The sequence below is a fragment of the Ambystoma mexicanum genome, chromosome 9 (assembly GCF_040938575.1).
Source record: "Ambystoma mexicanum isolate Mex_15411 chromosome 9, UKY_AmexF1_1, whole genome shotgun sequence".
In the NCBI taxonomy this organism is placed as follows: Eukaryota; Metazoa; Chordata; class Amphibia; order Caudata; family Ambystomatidae; genus Ambystoma; species Ambystoma mexicanum.
Genome location: NC_090931.1, coordinates 231,980,927 through 232,007,700, shown reverse-complemented (window position 1 = coordinate 232,007,700; position 26,774 = coordinate 231,980,927). Strand labels below are relative to the sequence as shown.

General features: G+C 45.3%; 1 protein-coding gene across 1 annotated transcript in view; it reads right to left on the bottom strand.

Annotated features, from left to right (window-relative positions):
• LOC138487305 (NXPE family member 4-like) overlaps window positions 1-26,551 on the bottom strand; it is an 80,439-nt gene extending 53,888 nt beyond the window's left edge. Inside the window, exons 1-4 of the mRNA XM_069613913.1 lie at window positions 25,872-26,551; window positions 24,792-24,853; window positions 14,961-14,973; window positions 9,902-10,107 (exon numbers count right to left, since the gene is read on the bottom strand). Of these exons, the coding sequence (XP_069470014.1) occupies window positions 9,902-10,107; window positions 14,961-14,973; window positions 24,792-24,853; window positions 25,872-26,551 (961 nt within the window). The remainder of the gene's footprint in view (window positions 1-9,901; window positions 10,108-14,960; window positions 14,974-24,791; window positions 24,854-25,871) is intronic.
• Between the last annotated feature and the right edge of the window lie 223 nt (window positions 26,552-26,774).

Sequence of the window (26,774 nt, the reverse complement as noted above, 5' to 3'; positions counted from 1 at the left end):
CTTCCCGGAGGTGGGACAAAGTCTGGTCATGAATGGTGGACGAATTCCAGAGGCAGGCATTGGCAGAAGGTGTGTACGAGGAAGGGAGGTCACGAAGTGGCAGGGTGCGAGGATGCTGACCGTACAGAACGTAGAAAGGGGAAAAACCAGTGCAAGAGTGGGAAGCATTATTGTACGCAAACTCAGAAATGTGCAATACTCGATGCCATGAGTGTTGGAACTGCAGGGACAGACAGCGTAAGTACTGCTCGAGGGTTTGATTAACGCGTTCTGGTTGGCCATCGGATTCCGGGTGATAGGAGGATGAGAATCGAGCATCGATGCATGTAAGTTTATTGAGGGCACGCCAAAAACGTGAAGTGAACTGTGAACCCCTATCGGAAACCAGGACAGTAGGGAGACCAAATAGACAGAAAACAGAACGAAAAAACAAGTCAGCCAAAGTGGGAGCAGAGGGCACACTGGTACATGGAATGAAACGGTCCATTTTGGTAAAGGAATCCACCACGACCCATATGGTGTTGTAACCCTGTATCTTAGGCAGGTCTGTTACGAAGTCCATGGATACCGTATGCCATGGACGGAGCGGGAGGGGCAAAGGTTGGAGCAGACCCAAGGGTTTTCCTCTCCGATTCTTGCATTGACCACAAATGGAACAACCATTGACATAACCACATACGTCCCTGCGCATAGTAGGCCACCAACACCAACGTTGAAGCAAGGCCAGGGTACGTTTCTGACCAGGATGTCCATTAATAGGGGCCTCATGTGACCATTCCAATGCACAGAGGCGAGTGTCATGGGTGGGTAGCCCATGCATAAACGGTAACCCATCGTGAAGTACTAAATTCCAGTCCTGTATCTGGTCAGGGTTACGGGACGCCCATTGTTTCATGGTAGTGAGTAAATGGTCTGGAGGGGTACATAAACAGATGACATGTTGTCAGCCTAAGAGTGATTCAGGGAAAACCGGAAGAGAGTTACCACCTGGTAGACGTGATAGGGCATATGCTTTTCCATGGATAACGCCAGTGCGGTGACGTATGACGAAGTCGTAGGCGGAAAAAAACAGACGCCAGCGTACCTGTCGACTCTTGACACATCGAAAGGTAGCCAGGTCCGGCAGGTTGCGGTGGTCTGTATATACTGTGACATGGTGTTTGGCACCCAAAAGGTGATGCCGCCATGCCTGGAAAGCATCTCTGATCACCAGTAATTCCTTTTCGGTAACGGTATAGTGGGATTCCGTAGGGGTGAATTTGCGGGAATGAAAAGCCACTGGATGGAGGAGACCAGTGGTGGGGCAAGACTGGGATAGAACGGCACCTAAAGCGTCGGAGGAGGTGTTGGCCTCGACAACACAAGGCTGGTCTTCGTTAGGATGCTGGAGTATGGGTGCCATGGTGAAGGCTCTCTTTAGGGCGGTAAATGCTTCCTGTTGTAAAGAGGTCCATAAGAAGGGTGTTTTTAGACTAGTGAGAGCGGTTAGAGTAGTAACTATAGAGGAAAACCCAGGGATGAAACGCCGATAAAAATTGGCAAACCCTAGAAAAGGATTGGAGCTGTTTTACATTAGTGGGAACAGGCCAGTCAAGGACTGCTTCGACTTTGGAGGCGTGCATGGATAACCCGCCCGATGAAATGCGGAATCCCAGGAAATCTACTTCTGTCACATGAAAAAGAAACTTCTCAGGCTTGGCATACAGTGCGTGGGCTTTGAGTCTGGCAAGGACCTCCCGGACGTGCATTATGTGTTCACTGAAGGAGGATGAGAAGATCAGTATGTCATCTAAATAGACGATGACATAGGCGTCAATGATGTCGTGGAACACGTCATCCATGAACCACTGGAATGTGGCAGGGGCATTACATAAGCCAAATGGCATTACAGTATACTTATAAAGGCCATGTCGGGTGCAGAACGCGGTTTTCCATTCATCGCCCCTTCGGATACAGACTAAATTATAGGGACCCCGGAGGTCAAGCTTTGTAAAAACCGTGGCATTGGTCAAACAGTCCAGAAGGGGGTTGATGAACAGTATTGGATACCGGTTCTTTATGGTCACCTGGTTAAGCCGTTGATAATCCCCACAGGGACGGAGGTCCCCCTCTTTCTTTGGCACAAAGATGATGGGGCTAGCCGCACGAGACGGCCTAATGTGTCCAATACAGAGGGCGTGCTGGATATACTCCCTAAGGGCCTGGTCTTCGGAGGGAGATAACGAGTATATCCGACTGGTAGGGACAACCGCATCTGGAACCAGGTCGATAGGGCAGTCATTGGGACCATGGGGTGGAAGGTGTTCAGCACAACCCTTGTCAAAGACCTCTGAATACTCCTGGTATTCCATAGGAATACAGGGCACCACGGCTCTTATCACATGGTCAGGAGGGCCGGAATCCATAGGTTGGGAGTCGTCTACCCCTAAAGTGAAAAGAGCCAAGGCACCTAGAACCAGGGATGGAGATGATAAGGTGTCTGGAGTCGTGAGACAATGCTCCTGGCAATAGTAGGACTCAAAGAACACCCTCTCACAAGACCAATCAATTGACGGGTTGTGGATACGTAGCCAAGGGATGCCCAATATCATGCCGACCTGAGGTGTAGTGATGAGATCGAAAGACACTGTTTCCTTATGGGTGTCCTGAATAATAAGTGTTAACGGAGCTGTCTGTTGTAAGATGGGGCCTGACACAAGAGCAGAACCATCTACTGCCTGCACAAATTCGGGTCTTTTCTTATTCTGCAGGGGCAAATTCAAGGAGGCTGCTATTGTGTAACGCTCACCTGACTCCCACGGAGGTGCTGGCCTGGTTCGCGCTGCTGTGACCTCTTCTAAGGTGATGCACAGGGTTCGGAAGACGGACTGGACCGGGCCCCCAAATATGGCTTGTCTGGCTCGCAGAAGTATCCTTCTGTAGGCGAAAATAGGGGATTAACTGTCTGCGGGGTTATGCAATCGGCCTCCCACTTTCCCCTCTCACCCTCCTCGAAACCTTTCTGTGATTCCCCGTAGCGTCTCACCTTAGGGTCTGGAAGGCCAAGCTCTCCATCCTGCTTCTGATGCAGGGGCGCGTTGGTATCCAGTTACTTCACTGGATTTTCGGATTGGTGAGAATCAAACTTGCTTGGCTTCCAGGTAAGTGTTTTGATAAGAGGTTCCCCTTGTGTCCATGCATTAATGTACTAATGCTAGTGTCTTTTTCCCCATAGGGGCAGGGGTACGGAATGCCGGGGAACAGGCACCGACCCGAGATGAGAGGTGAAATCCTTGTAGAAATCAGGTAAGTCTTTAATGAGCGTTTTTTGGTAATGTCTTTTCATTCGCTCATTAACGCTGATGTCTCTTTTTCCCCTTAGGGGCCAGGGTCCGGAAATGCCAAGATGCGGCACGGACCCGAAATGAAGAGGGAACGAGTCAACAGGTAAGTCTTAACATGGAGGTTTAGCTTTCCTTATTCCCTTCTCTCTCTCACCTTTTGTTCTTGTCTTTTTCTCCCTAGGCGCTGGGGCGTGACTGCGAATCTGGATGATCGCTGCTGAACATGGAGGCGCCCTGTAAAGGTGAGTGGAATGCGGCGCTGCAGCGATCGATGCAATGAGCTTTTAAATAAAAGTCTTCCTTTTCAGGATTGTCGGCGAGATGTCTCCGGGATGCGGAATTTAGCAGGTAAGGACTTTTGCTTCTTCTGTTCTCTTCTTCTCTTCCTTTGCAGGTGATCCAGGATGCTGGCAGGCGTGGCAGAAGTCAGGATGCAGGAGCAGACACGGTGAGCGTCCAGCTGCTAGGTGCAGAACAACGCGAAGCACGTGTGGCTGTTCGGGTGGGGTTTAAATAGCCTTGGAAGAAGTTCCAGGTATGTATCCTTCCTCCAATCAGGTATGTATCCTTCCCCGACCACGCCCGGATGGTAAATTAGTCCCACAGGTAAAGTAGTTCCTTTCAGGCCTCAAGAAGGCCGGGATCCTGCAGCATGGTCTGCATCAGGTAAGTGCACCCAAACACTCCCATAATGAGCCTGGCGCCTATGGCGCCAGGACTGATGTCTTTTATGAGCACCCAAGCACTCCCATATTGTGATGTCCACGTAGTTACCAGTGGCCCCCGAATCGATAACCAACTGTTCGGAATGTTTCATGTCATCCAGGGACAAGAGGAGGGCGGTAACCATAATGGGTTTCGTGGTACCAGGAGAAAACATAGGGGCTTGCCATGGGCTCGTCCGTGCCCCCGGATCTAGGGACTAGCCTTCTGAAAATCCTGTGGCTTGGGACGTGGGCGTCCTGGGCATTCCCTAACATAGTGTCCCTGCAGACCACAGTAAAAGCAAGCATTGGAGCTCTGGCGTCTCTCTCCGTGACCGTGATCGGACTTCTAATGCCCCCAATTTTTATGGGTTCACCGGGGGTGGTGACAGGAGTAGGGGATATGAACCACCCAGAACCCCTACCAGTTTCGGATTTGCGCTCGGCGCACTGGGCATCTACTTGCAAAGCCAAGTCAACCAGTTCTGGGTATTGGGCAGGTAAGGAGGGGACCACTGCTAATGCGTCTTTCATATGGTCATTTAACCCCCGGTAAAAGACTACAGCTTTCTTGCACTCAGGCCAGGATGTCTCAACAGATAATTGGTTGAATCGGGTGATATAATCAACCAGAGAGGATTTTTCTTGGATCAAGTCTAGTAATTCGAGGTCGCGGGTTTGCGCCTTGTGGCGGGTGTCAAATACACGTGTCATTTCAGTGACAGCCTATCAAAATCATATAGGACTGGACTATTGCTTTCTAATAATGGATTGGCCCAAGTGGCGGCAATGCCACTCAGATGGGAAAGGGTAAAGGCAGCCTTCGTAGTGGAATCTGGAAATGCTTGAGGGCGACAAAGGAAGTGTAACTTGCATTGGTTGATAAAGGTACGGAACTTCCTGGGATCACCCTGGAACTTCTCCGGAGCTTCCAAGGGAAACGGGGTAGGGACATTGTAGGAGTGTTTAGCATGTTTTGGGAGCACAGAGTACAGCACCACTGCACAGGATCAATGTATAGCATGTTTTTTTTTTTGTTTTGAAGTGCAGCGCCACTGCATGGGTTTGGTGCATTGATATAATGTGGTACAGCAAGACATGTGTTATTGAGCATTTTTATGCGGCGCCACTGCATGGGTTTGGTGCATTGCTATGATGCAGTTGTTTCAAGCTATGTGTTGCCAGTGTAACAGACATAGGCCCTCATTACGACCCTGGCGGAAATCGTGGTGCAATATGCACCATGGAGCACGGCGGAAAGCTGCCGATACCGCCATGGGGGTTGGCGGATTTACCGCCCCATTCCGACCTTGGTGGGGCGGTAAATCCCCATTCCCCATTTTACCCTTCCCCATTCCCATTTTTGCCCCATAGGGTATAATGGGAGTGGGGAAGGCGTTAATTACGCCACCGTAAAATACGGTGGCGTAATTAACAACAAGGTCCCGTAGCGCCATGGATTTCTCCGCCCGGAAAAACCAGGCGGAAACCGCTCCATGGCGCTACGGGAACTCGTAGTAGGGGGGACGGGTCCGCCGCGAATACCGCTGGCGTAAACCCACTCCGCCAGGGTCGTAATGAGGGCCATAGACAGGAGTTGGCTGGTTGGAACCACTAGGGGCACTGGGGGGTGGTTGAGGATCCCCAAATTCCGGATCTGCTGGCAGGGCATGCCGTTCACTTTGAATGGTATCTAGTCGTTGGTGTTTGGCCGCCGTGGCGGCAGACATATCTGCCCGCAGGACCGTAATTGCCTGAACTAAAGCGGTTACCACATCTCCTGCGGCAGTTTCCATAGTCCAGGTAGAAGGCTTATCAGTCTGTCAGGAAACCGCAACCACGTAGACTATGAAAACCTCCGTCCCCAAGCACCAGTCAGCAAGATTACTAAAAAACTTGCTGACCGGTTATTGGGGCCACAGGTAGTTGAGAGCAGGAACACAGGACCCAAGGCCGCTGCAAGGAAAATACAATGGTAAGACAGTTAACAGAACTTTCTTAGGTAACAGGGTTCAGGGCAAAAGACAATGGACACCTACCTAGGTGGGTGTTGTAGGGCGCTGGAAATGAGGGGTCTCTAACCCTGGTGTGCAGCTGTGAAATGCCAAGGGGTACTAAAGAACAAGAAGGCCAACCCAGCAACTGCAGGTTGATGATGGTGTGCAGATATAGTGGAGGAATTCTGCTTCGTGTTCCAGCAAGAAAATACAAAGGTACTGCCAATACACGGTGAAGGACAGAAGGCAGCAGGAGGTACTTCCGTAATAAACAAGAGTTCACTTAAGAGGTAATCCGTTAACCAATTCGAGGTCGGCAGCCAAACATCAAAGATAAGGGCAAAGACAAGAGCAGTCCGGTAAACAGTCCGTGGTCGTCAGTAGCTCAGGATAGATCAATCCAGACGTCAGGCAAAAGCAATCCAAGGGCGAAGCGGAGGTTCAAAGTTCCAAAAGATCAGAGATAACAAGGTCGAGAAATCGCGTAGCAACTGCAGAGAACAGCTGATAAGCACTGTTCTAGGGCATCGCTTCCTTATGAGCGTCCCGTTGTGATCACGTGAGCGGAGCATTGCGTGGTCGAGTGATTGGGTCCGCATTGCTCAGCTGTTACGAATGGTACTGTTGCTTGCGTATCGTTTCCACGGAAACCGCAGTCTCCATTGTGGCCACAGACGCCACGGTTGCCGGGAACGATGCATGAGTAAGCCCTCTGCAACGGGAGAGCCAAAGTGCCGTCCACCAAGATGCCGCCCTGGGTGAGCACAGAAGACCGCAGGGTATGGGGGCTGTCTGGGGGAACTGGGTACAAGGGAGAAGCTGTGTCAAGGGAACAGCTAGGGTTAACGGAGTGTAATGAGGAAGGCGTGACACCAGGCAACCAAACTGCCTCTGTCAGCCAAGACAAGCTCTAGTTTAGTTTACATAAATGGGAACTTCTGATTAACAGTTTAAATGGAATATAAATTACAAGTACAGTCAGATTGGAGAAAATATTTCTGACATTGTAATTTAAAACTAGTACCAAGGACACAAGACACAAGCTCTAAACCAGACTCTCAATGCAGGGGTCAGGGGGTGATGGCTACTGTCCCGAAAAAATCACATACTGCAGAACAAATCACAGCCTATTAACATATAGCATATCCAATCAGGTACTAACAGCAGAAAACGCTAGACACCCACACCCACAAGCAAGTAGTGGACATTTTCTAACAAAACGTAATTATCACAGTAACTTGTTTATTTTAAATACAAAATACGTTAAAATGTTTAACATACAATTAGATCTGTAGTAAATATATTTTAAAGCATCAATCTAGTAAAATCACTTTTTAATAACATTTACACATGACGGCCCACATGTAGGAAGTAAACATGGCTGACAACTTCACCACACAGTAGAAAATCAGCCAAAGAGTGCAGAAAGGGTTGTGTTTTGCCCAAAGATGGGTGGACATGGGAGGAAAGTCCTATTGATTTAATTTAGAGATGGGCGTAAATGGGTGGGACGCATAGGCCAAACAACACAGATCCATCCTCATATGCCAACCTGTATTGAAAAGCATAAAAACAAACCTGCATCCAATGCCCCTATTTCAAGTTCTCTTGTTAAAGCTCTTGTTTTAATGACAAATGTTTTGGCTTTATAGGTAGCGCTTTCGGCGCCACCTAATAGCCAAAACTAAAAATGGCAGTAGGGCCCGCCCCCACTGCAGGGATTTGGCAGCACTTACTCGGGAAAACATCTTTATTAGGCTCCATGTGGACAGAAAGAAAACAGCATGTACACACCAACACATGTGGCCTGCATATGGTAGAGAGATTGATTGTGTTGCATTGTGGAATCACTATACTGCTGAGCTAGTTGCCCTCCCTCACCTGGTTGGATCAACACCAGTTTTATGTATCCCTGTAATAAACATTTTGTTTTGGGGAATGATTTACAAAAAGTTATCTTACATATTTACTGGCAGTTGCATAGTTGTAAAAACAGGTAGAATAATTGCCCTGACACACTTGGCCCCAACACCCTAAACCACACTTGTTTACCAAGTGTGCACTATGGTAAATTGCCTTGACCCTTTCCAGTCGAAGCTTTGGTAAATATGTTGATCAAGTAGTCATGTCCCACCAAAAACGCATGTTCTTTTCCATTTCCTAGACAAATTATACTGGGCGAAAAGAACATTTATCTTAACTGCCTTTGATTCCCACACATTGTTGTATCCCGGTACAACAAATGCTGATGATTTATAAATATCACTAATGGTTGTTCAGAATCCTGTTGCAAATGATTCCACATCTCTGCTATCAAAGGCAACACCTAGTTGATACTCACATAATTGCAGGCAGTATTTTTGACTATTTTAAGTGTGTGACCAGTTGCATCTGCTGATCCATATGCACTTCCGGACATTTGCCCCCCACTGCAATATTCCGATGCTTGCGACTATACATAGCTGTTTTGACACATTCCGGTTACTGGATAACCAAACAGTGCAAATATCTTGCTTCAAAATCTGGTAAAAGACTTCTCTTCTATTTCTGATTGCCAGACTTCACACACTTTCAAGTAATCAAGATAAAGATGACATCAACATGGGACACAGAAAAATAAATCTATTATAATACCTGGTAAGGCGAGAAAAGCTCATATAGGATTCCCTGTGGCTCAAAATGTACCCGGAATTCACGTGTAGCCACATGCACAACCTTTGCTAACCGCAACCTGCTTGTAGCCAACAGAAAACATATGGAATTGGGCACAAAGATAATTGTTATAGTATGTTTTGACAATAATGTTGCGCTAATAATTGTTTTAATTGATCTTTATATGTTGATTGAAGATAAGCTAGCATGAAGGTTGGGCTTTATTTACAGTGCAATGGAAAAAATTGGGCCTTTTAGCACGATTGTGTCACTGATTAATTAAATCAAATGCAAAGCAAGCATAGTGGCATAGTTCTTCGGCTCCTGTCTTTTATATGTGAAAACAGATGAACCTGGATATTGCATCCCTTTCAATAAATAAAAATGCCTCAAAAGCATAGACAGCTGAATACCACTCCTATAAATCATTACAGCCATCCAGCAGCCAGAATACCCTCTGCCGGCTAATGCAATGCTCCTGGCCACAACACACAAACAAAACGTGCCTTTTAGGAAAGTCACATGGCCACCTCAGTAGAGGAAGCAGCAAAAGATAGAAACCCCCAACCAGCCACCCAACTAATGCTATCCTATAGAAACCACCAACTACACATCACTGGGTGTTGCTGGTGCAATCCCTAAACAACCCTTCTACAGGAAGTACTGTGGGGCGGGGGTGGAAAGCAGAATAGGTGAAGGTACTGTAGATCAACTACGTCATTACTCCTTGCACTTCTACTGTCAGTCACACCCAGAGATTGGTGGAGATGAAACTCCCAACCCCTATGCTTTGCTCCCTCGGGTGAGACACCTAAAGCACAAAGAGAGCATGCAGCAAAGCAACACTGAACTCCAGAAGACCATCAACTTGGAGAAGGTCATTTTCTGAACCCTAATGCAGGGCACCCTCTGCTGAGACACCCATAACAGGCAGAGGACTTTCAGCCAACAAACAGGGCTCTTAAGTACACACACACACACACACACACACTTTCTATAGACTGTGCTCCTGACTCTACCCTCTACACACAGAGGCTTTCCAGAGAGTTGAAGCACACAAACATAAGCACTCTACCGAAATCCCTCCCTTCTGACAGCGTTTGATATTTCAGTTTTAAGTTAAATGTATTTTTGATAATTTAGTGCATAACACAATTAATCCTGCAATGATGAGGGAAGAAAGGTGTATAGGTGGTAAAAATTAAAAGTTTGATGTAAAACCTACTTTTTATATGTTCTGTGAAGTACATTATGTACTGACGCAACGTTGAGTCGCCAATCAGAAAGAGACGTTTTCCCTGCAAACAGTGGAGGTAATCGTCACGGGTTTTGTAGAATACCATATTGCAGAAATTTGGATACCATTTATTTTGCAAGAAATAGCCGCTAGGGAAAGGGGATTCCATTCCGGTTCTGCATTTTTCTGTCAGTCTGGATTTAGTTTCTTGAGGAGGAAAAAACGAAAAACAAAAATAAAATGAATACATAATTTAATGACTTAATATATATTTATTTTGGAATAAATTCCATAAAAACAAGCCGCACACCAAATCATCATTAAAAACATAAATACAAGAAAATCAATAAGAAAAAAACATCAAAGTACAAAAAAGACATAAAAAGTTAAATAGCCATTAAAAATGTTCTTCTGTTTAGAGCCTGCTTCAAATACAACAATAACGCTCAACTAGACCGAGGTGAATTAACCCATAGCAGGTACATTAAGGCTGAACGGCATTGGGCGAAGCTCATTTCACATAATATTGGGCTGATTGTTCTTGCTCTGATCATGGAATAGGCTGGGCAAAGAAGGGTAAAGTGCAGGATGTCCTCTACCAGCGGTGTTTGACAGAGCAAGCATTGTTTCCTGTTGACATCACCTGACTATTTAGAGGAATATGCTCTGAGCAGAAAACAATTAAATCTTGCTCTAGGGATATTGTTCCTCTTGTTAGGGGCATTGGCCAATACTAGATAGTGTTGGATGGAAAGTTCGGAAATGACAGAAAACTTATGATTGGTTGCTTTAACAAATTCCAACAATTCCCTCTAATCAGTTGTGTGCAAAATAAGCCGAGATTCCATTTGCCTTGCAACTGGAAGAGTCAAGTTATAGGAATTAAAATACTTCTGTGGTGCATTCAGTTTGTCAAGGCCGCATTTAGCATAATGGAGCCATGGGATGTTCAGGGCCGTAGGTTTGGCTATTATCTCCATTAGGATTAGTTGTGTTAACCCAGCCTTTGGGTTGGTCCAAATGCAGAGCCAATGCAAAATTGCTTGGACCATTACATCATCTTCCAAAAATGGGGCACCTAATTCCAGGTGTATGCCAAAATTAACCTGGCAGTCCCAGCAGACCTTTGAAAAATGTGTTCTTTGCCACTTGTAAATCTTTTCGTATCACATAGCCCCATAAAGAGGCACCATATTTGGCTATAGACACTGCTTTACTATAGTACACTTTTTTATCAATTTAATTGGTTGTGGATTTCACATTCTATTAAAGCCAGCTACACTCCCTAAAGCTTGTTTAAATCTGGTGGGTTGTTGTAAGATACGTGATCCCCCTTTAGAAGTAAAACAAATGCCCAAATAATCAAATTCTTTGACTAACGGGATAGTGCTGTTGTTGCTAAACCTAGTGCATTTTTAGTTGACGACCACTCGCATGGCAGATAATTACTGCTGATTTACCAGCATTGATTTGAAGGTTAAGATCGTTCATGACCGGTGTAAGTTATAATTAGCCATTGGAGACCACGTGGCGTACGTTCAATTAGCACCGTCTACGTAGGCCAGGACTGGGAGAACGGTATTGCCCCTTTTTGGTACACCAGCCTCCGTCCGCACCGAAACCTGATAAAGCCCATGGACATAGGTGGAGAACAGGAGGTGGGCCAATACACAGCCTTGGCGTACACCTGTGTTTACTGAAAACATATCTGTGCATTGTCCATTAATACCACTTCTCACACGTTTTTGTGTCAAGATGGAGTCCTAGTAACAGGTTTACCAGGACAGGTGGGCACTCCAAGAACTGATCCCCTGCCATAACTTCTGACTGTTTCCCTTATTGAACGCATTGCTTGGCTCCATGAAGGCAAGATATACTGGTTCCTGTTTTAGATATTCTAATTTAGTTATCAGCAGCTAAAGTTTTAAGGCCTGCTCTCCTGTGCCCACCCATGAGCGAAAGCCCAACTGGACAGTTGACAAAATGCAGTTACTGTTAGCCCAATTTTCCAATTTGGTCAACAAAGCTCAGTCAAATATTTTGAAGGCTGAATCTAGGATGGGGATACGCCAATAGGAGGCCGGACTAGCCCTCCCCCTTTTGATTGTAATCGTCCCTTTCTTAGATATTTCATAAAACTGTATAGTCTGTACAACATCCCATAGGTCAATCTCCTACTGGAAATATGTGTGACAAATCTTGTTTTATACATCCAAATGTAGCTGCCCTTGTTCTGTATTAGATGTGAATGGACCATGTACACGCCAATAATGTCCACTGTTATACGCCAGATGCTCCTCCTGTCCACTTTTTATTTGCATTCAGGAACTAATACTTTTGCTTGTTATCATGAATCCAGGATTGGAAGAGCCAAGAAGTAGATTAATGAAAAACAAAGCATTGGATGAACATCTGATCTTCCCAATTAAATGGGTATGTTATCATGTACGTGGCAGCAAACAAAAATCACCTTTTATCTTTTCCTAATTGGTGGTATTCACTGCATACTCCCGTTCCCATGGGTGAAGTGAAATCCATTGTAAACAAGTGAGATGTGGCCAGGACCAGGTCTAAGGCGTGGTAATGCAATGCAAGAGCCTACCCTAGGGTTCTGGGAACGAGTGGAGGAAGATTGCTCCTACAGTTACTAACGATGCCAGTTGTTTTTTATCTTAGAGAGGATTGTGAGGAGAAAAACCTCACTTTGTTTAGTTCACCAATAACTCTTGCCCCAGGTCCGGAGTGTTGCTGTGAATGCAGAGATTGGGCGCGTGTATTCGCCTTCAACACTCGCATCATTTTTCTCAATTCAAGCAGTGAGTATCTGACCAGCGGCAGCTGGGGACTTTTCAAATGCGTGCGTTTTAATTGTTTTCCCTGAATTGGCTGTGTGAGTGAGTCCAGAGAGTGAGTCAAAATAATTCAGGGGGAATCTCACCTGAAAACGTTTTTTAATGGTTGGTCGAAATGGTGCATTTTAGCACACACATTTAACAAGGTAAAAAAGATAACTTTTACAGATGATTCTGTAGGGGAGCACATGAAGTACTCCAACTGATGTCGGGCCAGCAGTCGAATTGCTCAACCCATTTAATTGTGACTGTGCTCAAAGAAAGTCACTGGTCTTTTTCAATGATGCATGAAAGAAAATCAAGCAAGCATCAGTGAACGCCAAAAGTGCCACTGAAAAACACCCTTTCATGCTGCCTGGTAAAAAAAAAATATAGGCCAACATTGCTACAATAAAACACATGTTCCTACTCTATGTAGGGCCTCATTACAAGTGCGCTGGTCTGGTAAAAAAGTTGGCAATTCCGGCTTTGGCATTTTTGCCGGACCGGCACACTTCAAGTTTGCCGGTGGGGGCCATGGATCACCCGGCAGGCATGACGTGATGGGAGTTCAGGCCCCTACCAGGAAACAAATGCTTGAATCACTGTTACCGTTAGTAACGGTGCCAGGGATTCAGTAAATCCCATCCCATGTAGTCCTGCAGGACTCCATGGGAATGGGAACTTAGCAGCACTCTGCCGCCCCTTAATATCCTGGTAATATCAGGATATGGGGTGGCGGAGATGGTAAGTGCAGTTTGCCGGTATCCTTCCGGTAATACGGGCGGGGAATCCAGCAAACTTATAATCAGCCCCAATATGTCTATACTATGGTCTGGCTCAAACATATATGCCCTCTTTGCCACTGTATACCACATTTCCATACTCTGGTGTACTCAAAAGAGAATAATGTGGCCTGGCTCCACAATGTAGGCCAGCTTTGTCACTGTAAAACATATTTGTATGTTCTGTGTGCCCAAAGAAAAACATGTGACCTGACTCATCAATATATGCTAGGATTGTTACTGCAAAACACATTTTCATTCTCTGCATGCCCACATAAAATCCTGTGGCTTGGCTCACCTGCCCACTTGCCTTACCCTGCATGCCTATATGTACTGCTAATGTTGGTTTGTATTTGGGAACATCTGCTATTTGATTTGGTCCCATTCCTCAGACACACAAAGATTTGTAAGCAAGATTAATGGTCATAAGCACAACTCCATACTCCAGCACTTGCAGATTAGGTATTAGCTATTAGTAGGAGTATTTATGTTTTAAATGCTGTCCAGCTTATAGACCTATTATTATTATTATTTAATATTTCTAGTGCACAACACGCCCATAGGCCTCAGTGCGCCAGAAGAAGGGAACAGAGTCAGGAAGATGAAGAAGATTTCAGACCAAACAAAAGGGCAGTGCGGGGGATCCTCGCCATTAGAATGAAATAAAAGTGTGTTTTTAATGCCTTCTTAAAGCTGGTCAGACTGGGAAGATTGCAGATATGGGGGAGGGAGTTCCACAATGTGGGGGCATAGACTTGAAATCAGGTGCCTCCGAAATGTTTGAGCATGCATCTGAGTACAATCATTTTGTTAAAATCTTTGGTACAAAGGGTGCGCAGAGTGGGGGCCTTTAAGAGATGATGGCTAATGTACTGAGGAGCCTTATCGGCCATGCATTTATAGGTAAGGGTAAGCATCTTGTGGGGGATTTGGGGACTACTGGGAGCCAATGCAGCAGGTATAATACTAGCACTCGGCCATGTGCTGGCATCAGACCCAGATTGCTTCAAAGCTTGAGAACATGTGGCTATAGGTATTGGAGTGGGCACATGAGTGGTAGAAGCCCTGCATGCTCACAGATGTATGAATGAGGATAGTGTGCATGTGTGCTGGCATTTGTTCTTTTTTGCTCCAAATTGTGCAGTTTACGCAGACACTATTGTGCTAGTGTCCATGCTGTGTGCTCTACAAGGCTTGGGGCAGCCCCCAATCCTCCATTTCAGTGCATAGCATTGCTACTGTAAAAAAAAACTATTTCATGTTGAGTGTGTCAAAATAAAAAGAAAATCAGCATATCTCAGTATTTCCGCTGTTAGACAGATTTTAATGCTGTGTCTGTCCAGAGAAAACAATGAAGTCTGGCTCGGAGATATAGGTCTGCATTGCTACTGTAGAACCCCCTTTTCATGCACTGCATGTACAATAAAATACATGAGACTATTGTCTTGATTGCCTATGATTAGTCGTGGCCACAACCCTCTTATCTCCACCTCATTTGAGGCTGTGAAAACAGACCCTGGTCATCAGTCACTCATGTCAAAACTCCCCCTAGGATGTGTCTCAGCGATAAAAGACAGGTATGCCTAGGTTCATGTGCTCATCAACATGATTAAACTTATACAGTCAGGAATTTTAAAGTTCTTAGACTCAAAAAGATACCACTCTGGTGCATGGCTCTGAATTATACACTTGACACAGGAGTTATCATGTTAATGCAGTTAATATGACCCCCTATCTTCTGAGGGTTCTCATTCTCATTAAATAAGCAAAAGCAAAAGCAGATAAAACATGACATAACATCACACCTATGAACAAGATTCCCATGTAGGCAAAGAGCATGTTTGAATGGGTAAATAATAGAACTGTTGGTGTTTAGTTTAAAAGCATGCGTAGCCTATATATCTCACTAAGCTACTTTGCACTACATGCCTTCAGTTTCCATGCACACAGCAAGAGTGTGCTTCAAATGAAACCGCTCCTCCTAAGGTTGACGAGCTCTGCATAGCTGGGACTGGCTGTCTCGCTCTTATGCTGCTGCTGCTCTGCACATCTCCCCAGCACCTCTGGCTTGAAATGGACTGGCAAGTCTGCTGCCGTTCCCCTCCCTCCTTTTCCTTGTGCTGGGCTATATATCTACCAAGTAACCGGGCGGCCCTGCACATGTGGGTTTGTCATATGCGCTGTTTGGAACAGTGAGAGAGCTAGAGCTAGCCTGTCACTTTGTTTGTTCGAGGTAGAACTCCTATGTGAAACTACGTTAGATGGGTTTTTGCATCTCAAAGTGAAATCTCTGTACCTGTTAGTTAATGCCTTCACTGTAATCTTATGGCATTTTGTGAAGTTATGCAACATCACAGAATCGTATGCTTCTGCAGGCTATCTTAACTGGCTGTCTGTTGTCAAGGGACATCTTTCTCACTTGTTACCCAGTTCTGCCCATTGTAACCTATGGGCCTTGACTTTGCGAATGTGAACAATGCTTCTGTTCATGTCTGTCAATTTCCTGTTCTTGAATCCTTATCAGATATAACACTTAACCGTGTGAGGTTAAACTACTGTTCTGAGATAACACCTAATTGTGTGAGGTTAAAAGGCTGCTAGGTGACAGTTCTGTGGTCGGCTGACCTGCCTGAGCAGGAAACACACCATTTCCTGGTTGTTGGCTGATCTGCTGGGCTTACAAACACTAAATTATATGTTGAAGTGTTGTGTCTGTGTAAAGAGCACCTTTTCTCATATGAGATATGAAAAGCTGTGTTAGGGAGAATTCTCATAAATGTGCATATTCCCTTCTACCTTAGAGACCCCCAGCTCTTTTGCTGGACTTCAGGACTTTTCATTTCTAACCTGGAGAGAGTGAGCCCTTTTTCTCACTCTCTCATGCATTTTTGTTGTGATTTAGACTCTGTGTTTCTTTCAACTTTGGAGTCTGACAAACTGCATAGGCATCATCTTTACATTCTGTCACACAGCACCTTCAATGCAGTGGCACAGGGAAGTCTCTTAGATTTCCCAAATGTTTAAATACCTTCTCTTGAATAAAATACTGTTTCCAAGAGCAGTGAAGTGAAATTGACTTTACTTACATTTTGTAACTTTCTAGACCCAGCACACACTATCTAACCACAGGGTGCTAGAGGGGTTACTAACATCCCCTTTGGCTAGTTTCTCATGTAACATTTGCATGTTACCCTTTCTACAATTAATGGCTGGTGGCAGTGGTTTACTTTTTAGTACCATTGCATGTTTTTACCTCAGGCTGTGTTTGCAGCCACAGTAAGGCTTAGTCAAAATGGCCCTGGTCTCCATTTCTTGTTTGAAAGGTCCTTCCTGCAATTTACTCTGGGCACCAAACCAGGTTTGGTCCCTTTGTTCATTTTGTCTTTGGCAGGATTCACGAGTGAAGCCCGCCTCTGGCTCCAGTATGTCTGGTACGGGCAGGAAGTGAGGGAGGTGCCTGAAACTCCCTGTGCTTAATCCCCTTGGTTACAGGAATGCACCCAAAGGTGATTGGCTCCCTGGCTGTCCGGCAAGGACAGCCACCCTGCTGTGTGATTGACAGCGAGGCTGGAATGAATGGGAGAAAACCTGCATAAAAGATGAGGCTTTTTGGCTTGGAAGGCAGAGTCGACCACTGGATGAAGGAATCCGAAGAAGAACTTGGAAGAGATGGCTGCTGCAACTCCTGGCCCTTTGGTTTGCCCAGTGAAGCCCTGCTGCTGTGCTGAAGCTCAGAAATCGCCTCGACTAGAGAAGCCCTGCAAGGAGACTTCGCCCTTTGAGTTGGTTGGACCAATCAACTCCAAAGTAGGCCTCTCTGGACATCCTCTCAAAGCTGGTTGTATTTCCACTGCTGCTGCTGCTGGAACCGAAGTGCCAGGGAGAGGAACTCCAGATTACGTGCGTTGCTTTTAAGTCAGACCCGAGCGCTAGGAAGATGCTTCTGACTTCCCTGATGCAGGTGTGACCAAGCTTGAGCCACCTCAACAGAGTGCTGGACACCAGAAGCAAGCAAAGTCTGAAGTGGTTTCCGAGAACCGCGGTGTTGCTATTTGCTGTCATACGCGAGGAGCTGAAACACTGAAGAACCACTGAATTGAAGTTTGCCCATTGCTGCTGCTGGCCTTCCCATTGCAGAGCAGGAGTCCCCAGATGTTCTCCCTCTTGTCCCCACGACTGAGACTAAGGAACAACAGGATCTGCAGAGCTGAACAGGAACAGAAGCCAGCTGGAACCATTTCTTCTAACCAGAGGTACTGTAAAGTCTAAGAGAACTTACCTCTTGTTGTGCAGCCTTAATTGCTCTCTGTCGAGACCTGTCTTGGTTAACTTACAGGGTTGATAAAGCTTCACCCCTCACAAGCCTCCCAGCTTGTGGCCCTTCAAGTGTTCTATTTTATACAAACATTTAAAAAAAAATTGCAAGACTTTTTACCTACCTGCAGAGAAGATCTTCAGCTCCCCTTGACATTGTGCAAATAACATTGGCTGTCCTGGCTCCCTGAAAGACTCCTCTTTACTTTTGACTCTGTGCTTTATCTTTTTGCAGGAAAGGGTTAAACTCACTCTGCATTGGAAGTTTTTAAAAAGTACTTCCCCGTTTATGAATTATTTGTTAACCTTTGTTTTATTGTTCTATTGTATCTTTTACACCAAACTCAGTATTGCTCTAAAAGTACCAGTGATAAATCAATGTCCACAGTGTCCTAGCTATTTAAGTCACCTGAGGGTGTAGGAGGTAGCTGTGTGCCATCCCCAATTGGTATCATCTGATTCAGAGAAACAGAGTGTTTTGAAGTGTATTTTAATTGTTACATATATTGCTCCCTTCTGAAGAAGGCTTATAAAACTGACTGTGAAATAAATGAATAATTGTTTTATCAAGAAACCCTGAGTGTAAATGTTTATTTGAATAAGTGCTACTGTGAAACTCTGTGTCACAACCTTACTGCTCACATTGACCCCTCTTGAGACAAGCCTGGCTGCGCAGCCACACTACCAACCTGTGTAGTTCAGACTTATACCAAAGGTTGGGTCCCTATTGCCAGGAGGTCAAAGTTATTGTAGTCACCCAAAGGGTTCTGCATACAATCTTGCCTAACAAGCTGTCTTAAATTAGTCTCGGTTCATGTCACTATCCTCATAGTCACATCTGCACACACTCGCACACCTAAACACACACACAAACTCCTCTTACCTGTTCTCTCGCACACACCCACAAAACAAAAGGTGGTCTGTCACTGAGATCCCAGTTCTAGCTTGTCATGGCAACAGGAACACAGAGATATGCTCTTTTAGGCCACTAACTGCCTGGGGAGGGCTGAAAGACCAGCACTGGAATGAAGATAGTGGCCTTGTGTATATTGTGCACATGACCCCTTCACATTATTGCTTGGCACAGGCTTTGTGTGGGATCAACATTCCTCACTCCTACCTGTGTGAAAGACAGGATGAGGGGCAAAGACAAGGTTCATTGGTGGCCTTGAGGAACTTCAATTTTAGTGTTACAATGCTGCCATTTGTTATCGGCTGGAGAAGACCTTGCTTCATAAGCCAGGGAGAATGTATACAGTGTATGTACAATAGGTTAAGGCTAAGAGAGGGTACCCGTGTCCTGAAAGGAAGGTGTAGGCTTTCCTCACAAGGATTACAGGGCAGCTTCCTGGCCATGGTCCTACATAGCTGTAGTTGAGACATACAGCCAGAGAGCTAATACACTTCAGCCATGGCAGAGCTGAGCACTGCTCACCAAGTTGACACTAATATGAAATCCAAGGCTGCAGTTGTATATTTGTGTGACCCTAGTAGCCACCATATCATAACCAGGCAAGGCTTATAATTACATGTGATCGTGCCACCAGACTGACAAGGATGCACTTTTATTATAGTTTGAATCAGTGGTGCAGATGATTAAAGAGCCACCTCTGGCTGTTGGAACTTTGTGTTCCAGCAACTGCCAGGACTGCATACGAGACCCTTGATCCTGTCCTGCTGTCACTGCAGGGCTGATGCTGGGAGTGTCAGGAGACTGTATTAGCAAAGGCACATGATTGCACTATCATTTTAACATTAACATTATGAAGGGTTTCTGATTAGTAGACCTCCCTTTCAGAAACAGAATTACCTGCATCATTTTATTAATAAAAATAAAAAAGCTAAGGTTTTTAGACTCTCACAGATGGGACTCTGTCACAATTTGTTACACAAAGGGCTAGGTTTATAAGAAAATTGGAACTTCCCAAAATAAATAATAGTGAGGATGGTTCTCTCCCAGATTGGATCAGGTTGTTTTCCCCTCAGAGACCCACAGATTATCCAATGTCTTTCAGGTTCCTAGGCTTTGATAGCCTCTGGAGCAAGTGTCCAGTTGTATAGTTCAAGATAGGCTGCTAACCCCTTTTCTAGCAGTGCAGGTTTTAGGATGACATAAACCCTTCTTCTCTTGTCTGATCAAGATATGGGCTCTCTGTGGTCCTGTACTCCAAGGTACACCCAGGCATAAAGCTCAGTAGGTAGGTGAGTCAGTTCATGCTGTCTGGGTTTCCGCCCGATTCTCCCCCCGCCTCTCTGGCCTCACAACAATCTTCCTGACTCATTCATCTTCTCACCATCTGGCCCTGCCTGGGTCCAACAAGGCTCAACAGAACCTTCCTGCTCTTGTTATCTAAAAGATGGTTGTCACCCTTATCTTTGTCCTTCCATCGCCACCGGATGTTCTTTCTTCTTCAGCCACCTCTCCGAAAACTATCACATCAACTACCTTGGTCTCGGCCGCCAGAGACTAACTCAAGCCCTCCTCTTTCTTTGTGCATGGTCTTCTCCTCGTTATCCCCTGTCATGCTTCCAGCCTCTTCTCTGCCATCTCCATCTTGTGATGTTCCTTCCTCCTCATGTCACTCCCTCCGCCCTGATGTTGCTTCCTCTGTATCACTTATGGTCTGTGAGGTTATCACCTTCAACATCCCCTTTGGGTTCTTCACTCCTTTTTGATTCCTACCACAACCTTTTGACTTTCACTTCCGTGTCCTGATACGTCATATCTCCCTGCAACCACCCTGCTGATGTTTCCAATTCCCTCCTTCACCTTCTTAACTCTCACCACCTCCTCCTTTGTTATCCCTACCTCCTTTGATAATTCCTCCTGTCCACTCCTTTCGCCTGAGATTACCACCTCCTCTTCTCTTCTTAGCCCAGAGCACCACCTCATTTCCACTCTTTCCCTCTGCTATTATAACGTCCTGCTTCACCCTCTTAACTCTACCTCCTCCTGCTCTACACTGCTGCCACATCTTCACCCTCCTCCGACCTTCCGGCCTCTGCTTCTTCCACCACTCTCCAGTTTCCTGTCTTCTCCAAACATGAGCCTCCTGCTCCTGCTACTCACCTTGATAAACTGGGCTGTGTGCGTTTATACTGTGTCGTCCGCTCCTCCAGGATTGCACTTACAGTGAGGGTCTACACCTGTCCCTTATAAGTGGGTACCAGCTGCGCACCTAGCCATGCTTCGGGGTAAGGGGGCTGGACCAAACCCATCCCAGATTTGTCCACCATTTTTAAAGTTACATTTTCCTCTTTGACCCTCATGTGTCGCTGCAGGTAAGCATGGCCCCTTCGGAGAAGCAGCCTGGAAGCATTCATCAGTGCAGGGGTCACTGAGATCACGTTGGGGTCACCAAATGAAGGCACACCCCTGCACGCTCACACCAGAAACAATACAACCGACTAGGGAATAAGGCTCAATACACCGATTGCAAGGATAACACGTATTAATTTGTACATAGAAGTGCATCAGCAAAGAACTCTTCTGCCGCCAAACATTCTGGTCTCCGTAGGCATGTGCAGCACGTTATAAGCACAAACAACATCACTGATGACATAATTACATATAGTAGAATTCTACAATATGGGTTGGAAGAGCCCTATACATGTAGGGTCTCCTCCATATGGGATGCCAGGCCATTGGTACGACTTCATCTGTCCATCTTTGTTCACGTGGGCATCACTGGGCTCGTCATCCATGGTGAAGCTGGCCTAACAATTAATTAGCTACTTGCAAAAACAATGTTATTTTATCGCTGTAAGAATGCACCTGGCATACACAGGGATGAGCCCGGGGAGAGCCGGGGTCACACTAACTCACATGCTCCACTCGCTCGCAGACAGATCAGCAACCCCCAAGGTCCTCCACCCTCATTTTAGGCTATGATATGATAGGTTATTTATAATGCATTTAATACCCAGTGGTTTCTAAACACAGACCCGGGGGTCGAACCTGTGTTGCTCCATGTCGTCTTGCTTCCAAGGCGAGCACGTTGCCCCTAAGCTATCTTCAGAGGATAACTTGACGCCATCCTGCAAATCGCTGCACAAATCACATGACCAATTTTTGAAAGCGTGATAGACTTGCCTTCTGATTTTAGTGATCGATCGAGGGGTGTAAATGTTTTTTGGATGGTGATCTGGATTGGGATGGTGCTGTGGCATGCGGGCGTCTCAGGATGAAAGCAATGCAAAGCTGTATTTCTCATGTTGGGATCGTTGGGGGCAGGAGGGCCTTGCTATCTATTCTGTGGGATGGTATTGCCAAGAGGCGCTCTGCTCCCTTCTCATGGCCTTGCAAGTGGCATTCTTACAAGGGCGTGAGGGCATGTAACTTCTTGGACAATAGAGGATTTTCTGGATCTCTGAATCCTGGACAGTGTGGAGGTGGTGTCCGCGCTCATGCAAGGGATCTAATACTAACACTCATAATGCTGTTCGCCACGCCTGGGCCTAAATTCTAAGATGTCTGCCGTTTGCCAAGATTATGTTTACACCCGCATCTACCATATAGCTTGCAATGCATGCACTAATGTGGTCGCGCACACTCCTCTATATGCATCCCCATCCCCCCTGCTCCCCGAATGTGCTCTCGAAGCGTTGATTTCTCATTTGGTACCGCCTAGGGGGGTGGGAAGACCCTCTCTCCTTCCAAACAGCTTCCTAAGGCATGTAGGGGTTTTCCGGTAGCGCAAACTGAGCAAGGAAGCAGTTGAGAGCTGTAAAATGGGGCTAGGGGCAACAAATATGTTTCCATGCAGGCCATTTTCACCACTGTGAGGAAACATCATTCCCTTGGTGCACTCGATTCCTCGCCACTCCCAATGCGAGGTGCATCCCCCAGTAGCCCCTGTTCCCTCCTCTGCCCTCCTCCCTCCACATCCTGTTGCTTGTTCGGCAAGGATAACCTTGCCACGGCCGCCGGACTCCCAAGCCACCCTCCTGTTCCCAGCGCTATAAACATTCCTAAGCACATGCATGCACCCCACACACATACATTCGTGCACACACACGCATTCCCACCTCCCCAATCCCTCTCTTTACCTTAATGCAGTGGTCCCTGACAGGCTGCCGCTCGGTGAAGGCAGCCTGTCGGGGAAATATATATGATGAAAGTAGCGTGTTTGGGGATAATAGTTATGGGAAGCTTCTGGACATTTCTGCATCGTCCATTTCACTGCAAAGGGCTTCTTTTAGAGATGGCGAAGCAATAAAAAAGTGGCGGTGACGGGAGCACTGCCATGTTTACTGCATCGCCAAATGTAGTGTTTTCAAATTGAAACTTGTAAAAACGACCTGTTTTTGTGTGAAGGATATTTCTTCCACACAAAACCATTCCTAGATGCAATAATATGCAATTCCATTGGAGTCCTATGGGACTTCTTTTTAGTGCTTGTGGTAACATTATTTGAATTGGTCATTGTTTCCAAAGGAAATATGTCTGAACTCAAAATGAGACCAATTGATTATTTGTTGCTTCCTAGCTTAACTCTCTGATGACCTAACCTCTGCCCCTCCGGTCTCAGTGTCCCAGTCATTAGTGGAGGTGGTTAATACTGCTTCAATGTGTTCTGAATCCAACGTTTTTGCCTTTTTCTCACTTTCGATTTGAAGAGGCTTATCTGTCATGGTGGTGGGGTGTGGTGTTGTTAAAGATAAATTGTCTGAAATGTGTACCCCCTTGTCTTCTGTAGTTAGGAAAATCCGTATTTCTCACTGCTAAAAATGGTTTTCAAAATCATTATTCAGATCCATGTTTTCAGAAACGTATACTTTTGAATATTTACTGTAGATATTTCAAAACAAGTATTGCAAGAATAAGACATCCATCAAGAGTAACATTTTACAGTGATATAGATTTCTAATTTTCGGATAGCGAGTCAAACTTTGTCCAACAATCTAGTCCTACACGCTTTACAGATTTAAACTTTCGAATTCTAGGACCATATTACAGATGTTTTGCACACGTGCAAGTGCAATTTTGGCATTGGCCGTAGGGCAATAACTGTCTTACTGCAAAAAAAAAAATGTCAATGCAATTATCCACCATGGCAAGGTTTGCCCTAATGCCAATGCAGAACTGTGTTACTATTACAAATTCTGCCCTTGTGCAATTTCAGTGAAAGAATATCTGTTTGTATTAGGACACTAGTGCAAATTAAGAAAGCAGATGGTGCCTGGTTTAAATCGCCCCTTCACTATTAGAGCGAGCATGCCCATAAGTGAGAACCTGGAGCAGAATTAAGTTTTCCAGAATGTCGGCATCACTAAGAGTTTGGTGGTATTAGCAAACCTCATTGCCAGTACCACCAGTGGCAATGGGAAATCACTGCCCTATTCGGGATGTTTGTTGCTCCTCATCTGAAGTGGGACTTAATTGGGGAGGGGTGGAATTACCATAACAGTAATACTGCCAGCACCATTACTGCTACTTTTTTGTGAAGGTAAAGCCTCCTCTAATAAGCAGGCTGTTTTCCTACCCAACACATAATTAGCCAGAGCAGAAAAGAGCTGGTATTTGGAAATACTGCTTGTTTTTCCTCTACCTCCAAACTCACAATGAAGCCCTTAATCTTGCCTCCTCAAATACAAACTCGTTCCACCTAATGAACGACAGACATATTGTGGGCTTAAAAGGCAATATAGTTGGCCATCTAGTTCAACAACATTGTGCACATTGTTTAGGTCACTCAATAGGTACATAAAACAATGGTGGAATCATAGTGTTTCGAAAATTCAGAAAGGCAGGAGAGCAACCATGTTAAAACGTGTAACTGCTCCAAATGGACCTAAAAGTAACAGTGATTTGTTGCAACTAATCTCCAGGGTTAAGCCTTTGAGGTGCAGCTGGTGATTTCCTGACATCAAGCTTTAATGAACAGAACTACGATATTTCAAATAATTTTAATTCGCAAAAAGAATTGTAAATACATGTGCACTCACTATTACATTCATGAACATCAATCGACTCAAGGTTGCGGGTGATCTCGACTCCAATGTTAGACCTATAATGAAAAGTTAATAAACATACAATAAAACATCTGTTCAGTAAAATTCTATACAACTGAACATTGTTTACATTTGGCCTTATGTATATATCGAATGGCAGTGACCGTGTTCACCTTCTGTATGCCATAGAATATAGTTTTTTTTGCTTCTAACACCTAAATCCCTCATTAAACGTTTTCCCCCCAAGATTTGCTGCATATAGTAATTATCATGACCACATTCAGACATTTCTCGGAATCACAGGGATGGTGATAAATCTGCCAGGTTGGCAGTAATAGATGCAGGGTTCCATAAATTCTGCCTACAGTAGTTATGAAAGTCTGCAGACATTATTTTATAACCAGATGTGATCCCTTTCCAACCGCGTCTCAATAGTGGCAACGTGTGGTGGACAGCAGCACATCTTGCTGCCACTGTACAGTTTTCAGAAAGTGGCCCTTTCACACCCTCAAAACGGTCCACAGAGCATGAAGGAAAATAATCAAACCTGGAGGGGTCATTTACAATTGTTACCTCCACCTTTTAGGGTCCACACAGCATGAAGGAAAATAATCAAACCTGGAGGGGTCATTTACAATTGTTACCTCCACCTTTTAGGGTCCACACAGCATGAAGGAAAATAATCAAACCTAGAGGGGTCATTTACAATTGTTACCTCCACCTTTTAGGGTCCACACAGCATGAAGGAAAATAATCAAACCTGGAGGGGTCATTTACAATTATTACCTCCACCTCTTAGGGTCCACACAGCATGAAGGAAAATAATCAAACCTGGAGGGGTCATTTACAATTATTACCTCCACCTTTTAGGCCGGAATTAAATTGGAGAACTTTTCATCATGCATTTGTCCTCAGAATCAGGCGATATTTACTTCATGCGACATTCCTAGGAATAGTGCACCTGGTAGATTAATACCCCATACATCATTCTCGCGTAAAACAGGTGATATTTGCAAATTCTGCCTGTGTTTACTGTTACCACCAAAGCATGTAGCCCTTCATATGGATGCTTACCTCTCAAAAAGCGGTCGCTCCTCTGCACTGAGGTGTGAACTGTGCAAGTCCACTGCCCTCATGTCATTCAAGGAGCCGCAGGGCAGATTGGGGGGCTTGATGCAGTAATAAGCTTCTTCATCTCTCTGGTCAATGTACTCGCACACCTCCTTATCTGTCTCCAGCTTAAAGCCACATTCAGTGATGGCTTCTGCAGTTGCACTTTTAAAACGACCCTGGAAACCTAGGACCCCCAAACTCGCATGCCTAGATCTCCACAGAGCAGCAACTCCTTCACTTGGATGAAATAACTGAGTGGAAACCCTAACTTGGCCCTCCCAGGATAGGGTAAAATGTATATGGTAGGTGCCATTGTTAAAATCTTCCATCTTTCCAGTCGCTCCTGCATTGACTTCTGGTGTAAATATTCTTGGCCTCAGGAAGTCCCCTCCATAGGTCTTCCTGTTGCCCAAGTGGTCGTACATGTCATACTGCACAGTCAATACATCGCCAACGCAGTATTTGCCTTTGGGATTCGCTATGAAACCTTTGCTATTCTTGCCACTTGTCGAAGTATTCCAATTGGTCATTGTGACCTTTGGTAAGGAACGCTCTATTTTTTCAAAAATTTTTTTAATGTTTAATTGAAGTTCAGTGGGTGGTCCCGTCACTGGAGTCTTCACTTGTGCCTTCACTGACATCTATGCTCCTTCACTGAATTTGCAGTTTGCTCCTCTTTGACAGTTGGGCATGACTGATCATTTCCCTTCAGACTGGAAAACTGAAAGGAAGAAAAAGAGGCTAAGAATGTCACCTGCAGGAAAGTTTAAAATCCTAAAAAAGACAATTGAAGAAAACTGATGGAAAATGAAAACTGGCCCAAAACTGATGGCACAAACAAAAATTAAAAAGGCACAAACTAAA